Here is a 4044-nt window from a genome sequence, read left to right as displayed (position 1 = left end):
TAATTTGTAAGTATGATCTTCCTTTTGTTTTAATCAATTTCAGAAGTGGTTGGTTCTAGCCTATTACTAAGGGAAGGGACAGTTAGAGAACAAGGAAAAGAGGGAGGCATGTGAAAATGCCTAGTAAGGGATGGAGAAGCGGTAAATTGGGGTAGCTGAAATGAAAAAGGAGAGTACTAAAACCAGACTGAGTTAATGAACCAAAATTCTATTCTTGACCCATTCAGAATTTCTCTACCACTCCCCGTGGAAGTTATAGCATTCTATTTGAGAACTTTATTTTGTTTATTGATTTTAATGTTAAGTACAACATATTTACAAGATAATGTTAGGTACTAACTTCAAAGAAATGATGCAATCATATAGGCAAGCTATTTTTATCTATGACTTCAGTGAGAAAAGATGGATGGAATAGTTTCCTTATTCTCTTAGTCCTAACATCAGAAAAATCCCTTTTAATATACCTCACTCTACTCCTTCCCCACATTCTACCACTTTCCTTCCTGTCCCTGGAATCGTATCTAGTAACTCACAGACTAGAATATTTAATAATAAGACTATATCGAAGCCCAATCACCTATATATCAATCCTATAGATCCTCAAAGCTATGTTAAGTTCATCTTTGACCTTTTCTCTAGGAAAATCTCAAATTCCTTCAGGCTTATGCTATTTCTCATATGAATTTCTGGAAACCTTTGTGAAATTTGTTTGCCCCAGGGAACTATAGGGTTCCAATCTGTAAAAGATTTCCAAATAAAACTATAATTAGGGTGATCATATAATTTATTGTCCAACCTTGGACATTTTTGAGTGAAATATAGGAATCTAATAATAGTTTTGTCAGGATGGGGCAGAAATGAGGACAGACGTTCACTGTAGCTACAATCAATGCTTAATAAAATGTGAAGAATATCTTCCAGTTTTCAACAGAAACATTGGTGTTAAAGTTCCAACAATAGATCAAAGGGCAAAGGAGAAATAATTTGAAACAATTAAAATACTATACCATACCCCGCTCAAGAAAACAAACATTGAAGACCATGAAATTTAAGAATTTATTTTTAAACCCCCCAAAACACTGGAGTATGCTTCACCTAGAAACACTTTACAGGACTACTAACTACAATGAATAAGCAATACAATTTCTATCCATGATACAGTTGTGTCGTCAAGTTTCAAATAATCAATTTATAAATCTGTTGCTTTGACTTTTACAAAAATATTCATTTAATCAATGATGAGTTGCAAAATTATTTCCAGACCTTTACAGATCATAAACTGTAATGGAATTTCAGTTAGACAGCAGGTGAAAATTTTAACTGGACCATTACTTCAAAATATAATATGTTAAAAGTAATTGTTACAGTACAGGCACCAATGAAAAGAATTTCTTGGCATATGATATGACAACTTATTCACATATCTGTATTATTACAAAAACAGAGGAGGTAATGGGCACTTTGACTAAAAACTGCATTCTTTACTTGAAGAACATTTTCTTCTAATATTTGGCAATTATTCAGATTTTTAAAAATGACTTCTGTGCAAAAACCAAATTGTGCAGATCCAAACAATAAAACATTAACTATCAAAGCTAACTGATATCAATAATTCTACAACTACCGAAATAGCCCCAGTTCAGAACTCAGGCAGGCATAATATATATATACTGGGCTTAAAAGAAAAAAGTATTACCCACATAACAGTACCATAAATATAACTGAAAATTAGCTGTACAGTCTAACTTACCTTTGTACGGACAGAAATCATCCTGTACTATGGTTATTTTCTTATGAACTAGAAAATGCTTATTTAAATACCCTTTAAAAATGAACAAATGATGCTTATGTATTGGATAATTATGAAGAACAAAAATGTATAAATAATTTATAGGACATTTTACTACCATGACAAAAATATGCTGGTGTAAATTCTATTCATACCTGTTGATCAGGTATTTAATCACATGATGATCAGGTTTTTTAAGCTCCCCAAATCCAAGCATATAATATACGATTTCACTTGAAGATTTTTAAAATGAAGCCTGACTAATTCCCCCAGTATTACCAAAAACTCATCCTTGGCTAACGGGTGCTGCTTTAAATTTCCAACCATGTTAAATAAGGGTTAATTGCCTCTTCTAAAAAGACAAGGTAAATACTGCACACCAACAGGGACCTCTGTTGCTACATGTTGCCGATAAATGCTTCAATCACAGGGCTCTCAAATGTGATCGTCATTGAGCTGCCTGGAATATCACACCAACTTGGCAGGAGAGTCAATACTTTTCAAGGTTTCATTTCCAAGAGCCTATTAAAAACTTCTGTTTTAAGAAGATATGACTTGTTTCCACCTCTACACCAACAGTCATTTTTAGAACATGCTTGTGTTAAAAAAAAAAAAAAAGCTTTTTGAGGCTTGATGATCTACAAATGTTGAATACTTAGGATGACTTTGAAAGACCTGTATGTTTCATGAATGTACAGTTAACTAAAGATGAAAACATGAAAGGCATTCATCCTAGGAACTTAAGTAATAATGATACCTAAAAGCCAAACTGTAGCTCAACATTTACCAGAATACTGAGGAAACTATAGTATTAAAAGTTATTCCTTACAAAATAATCTCTTTAAAATACAAAATGATAAAGACCATCACAAAATAGTTCAATAGCTTCTTCCAAATCTTCAATGTTGCAAAGATCCAAAAGGCACATGGAGCTCATGAATTAAGCATTGTTAAGCTTGAAGTGGCTTTGGTGGGTTTCTCTGGGTCCATACGAAATAGAAGCCAATAAGAAGAAGTTTCTTAGGGAGATTCATCTGCTGAACACCTAGGAAATTAAGAAAAACTTGATATACAACTATGCATGTTTATATTTCTCGTCTGTATGAACTCTGCAATGAAGGAACTGATTCAGCAAACTAAATTCTTTCTATTGAGTCTCATCATGTAGATGTTAAAATATAAAGATGTTAAAAAAAATCCCTTCTGCACCTGATTTTACAACTTCCAATTGATTTGTTTGCAAATTGGAAAAGAGAGGGGAGTTTTCCATTAAAACCTAACGGATTTTAAAAGGGGCTTTAGTTTATAAGTGCAAGTAGGCTTTATCAGATAGGAAGACCTATGAGAGTGTGTGATTTGACAGTCTTGATCCCAGTGGTGTCACAAATACAAAGAAATATAAAGATGTACTGAGAAGTGATATAATGGGAATAAGGCTAAGATCAGTATTGCTTTATAACTTGCCTGAGCTAAAAAGTTGTGTGTATGTTTGTGTATGCATACTAAAGTCTTGTTTAAAAAGAGAATTTTTAAAACAAAATGTGAGAACTTTATTGAATATGAACGAAGTTAAATTAATAGTTCACCAGACATTATAGAAATTGAAGTCAAGGAATGTTTATAGTCTCAATTTATTGAGTTCCTCTACCTAAAATCCTTTCCTTTTCTTATGGGGGTTAAACTTATGAACTTGAGCACTGGAAATTACATGAATAGTGGTGTGATGAGAGTAGTGGCAAGAATGAAAGCATTCCTCAGTGGTGTTTATGAGGGCCCAAATAAGACCATGCTCCGTGACCTTTTGTCTATACTCCTACTAGCAGGGAAAGGAAAAAAAAGCCATTTCATTCCATGGAAAAGTACCTTGTAATACCTGAAGGTAATTATTCCAAAAGCTAATGTTTAAGATGGGCAACAAGCAAAACAGTTTTCAAGCATACAACCATTAAGAAGTTAATTTGCTGGGAATAATTGAAATGACTGAATCAAGGTAATTATATTGCATTATAAATTAACATCCAACAGAAAACGTCAAAATAAATTTTAAAAATGACATTTCAAGCTTACTTCTGAAATTTTTCAATTAATTTCTTCACCATTTTATCTGTGATGCCAGGACAGGCGGCTTCAGCCACAGCGATACTTTTCTCGAGTTCTTCAATTGCCTGATTCCTGCTAGCATTATTCTCATCCTGCTGTTTAAGCTGAGAAAGATCAATAGCTATAACATTTAAAATGACTATACTTCTTAAAAT

General features: G+C 33.0%; 1 protein-coding gene across 1 annotated transcript in view; it reads right to left on the bottom strand.

Annotated features, from left to right (window-relative positions):
- Positions 1-1037: 1037 nt before the first annotated feature.
- STK26 (serine/threonine kinase 26) overlaps positions 1038-4044 on the bottom strand; it is a 49812-nt gene continuing 46805 nt past the window's right edge. The window contains exons 11-12 of the mRNA XM_070605667.1: positions 3857-3993; positions 1038-2834 (exon numbers count right to left, since the gene is read on the bottom strand). Of these exons, the coding sequence (XP_070461768.1) occupies positions 2810-2834; positions 3857-3993 (162 nt within the window). The 3' untranslated portion in view covers positions 1038-2809. The remainder of the gene's footprint in view (positions 2835-3856; positions 3994-4044) is intronic.

Source organism: Equus przewalskii, chromosome X (assembly GCF_037783145.1).
Source record: "Equus przewalskii isolate Varuska chromosome X, EquPr2, whole genome shotgun sequence".
Classification (NCBI taxonomy): Eukaryota; Metazoa; Chordata; class Mammalia; order Perissodactyla; family Equidae; genus Equus; species Equus przewalskii.
The sequence above is the reverse complement of the archived record's forward strand: the minus strand, read 5'-3'. Positions and strand labels throughout refer to the sequence as shown.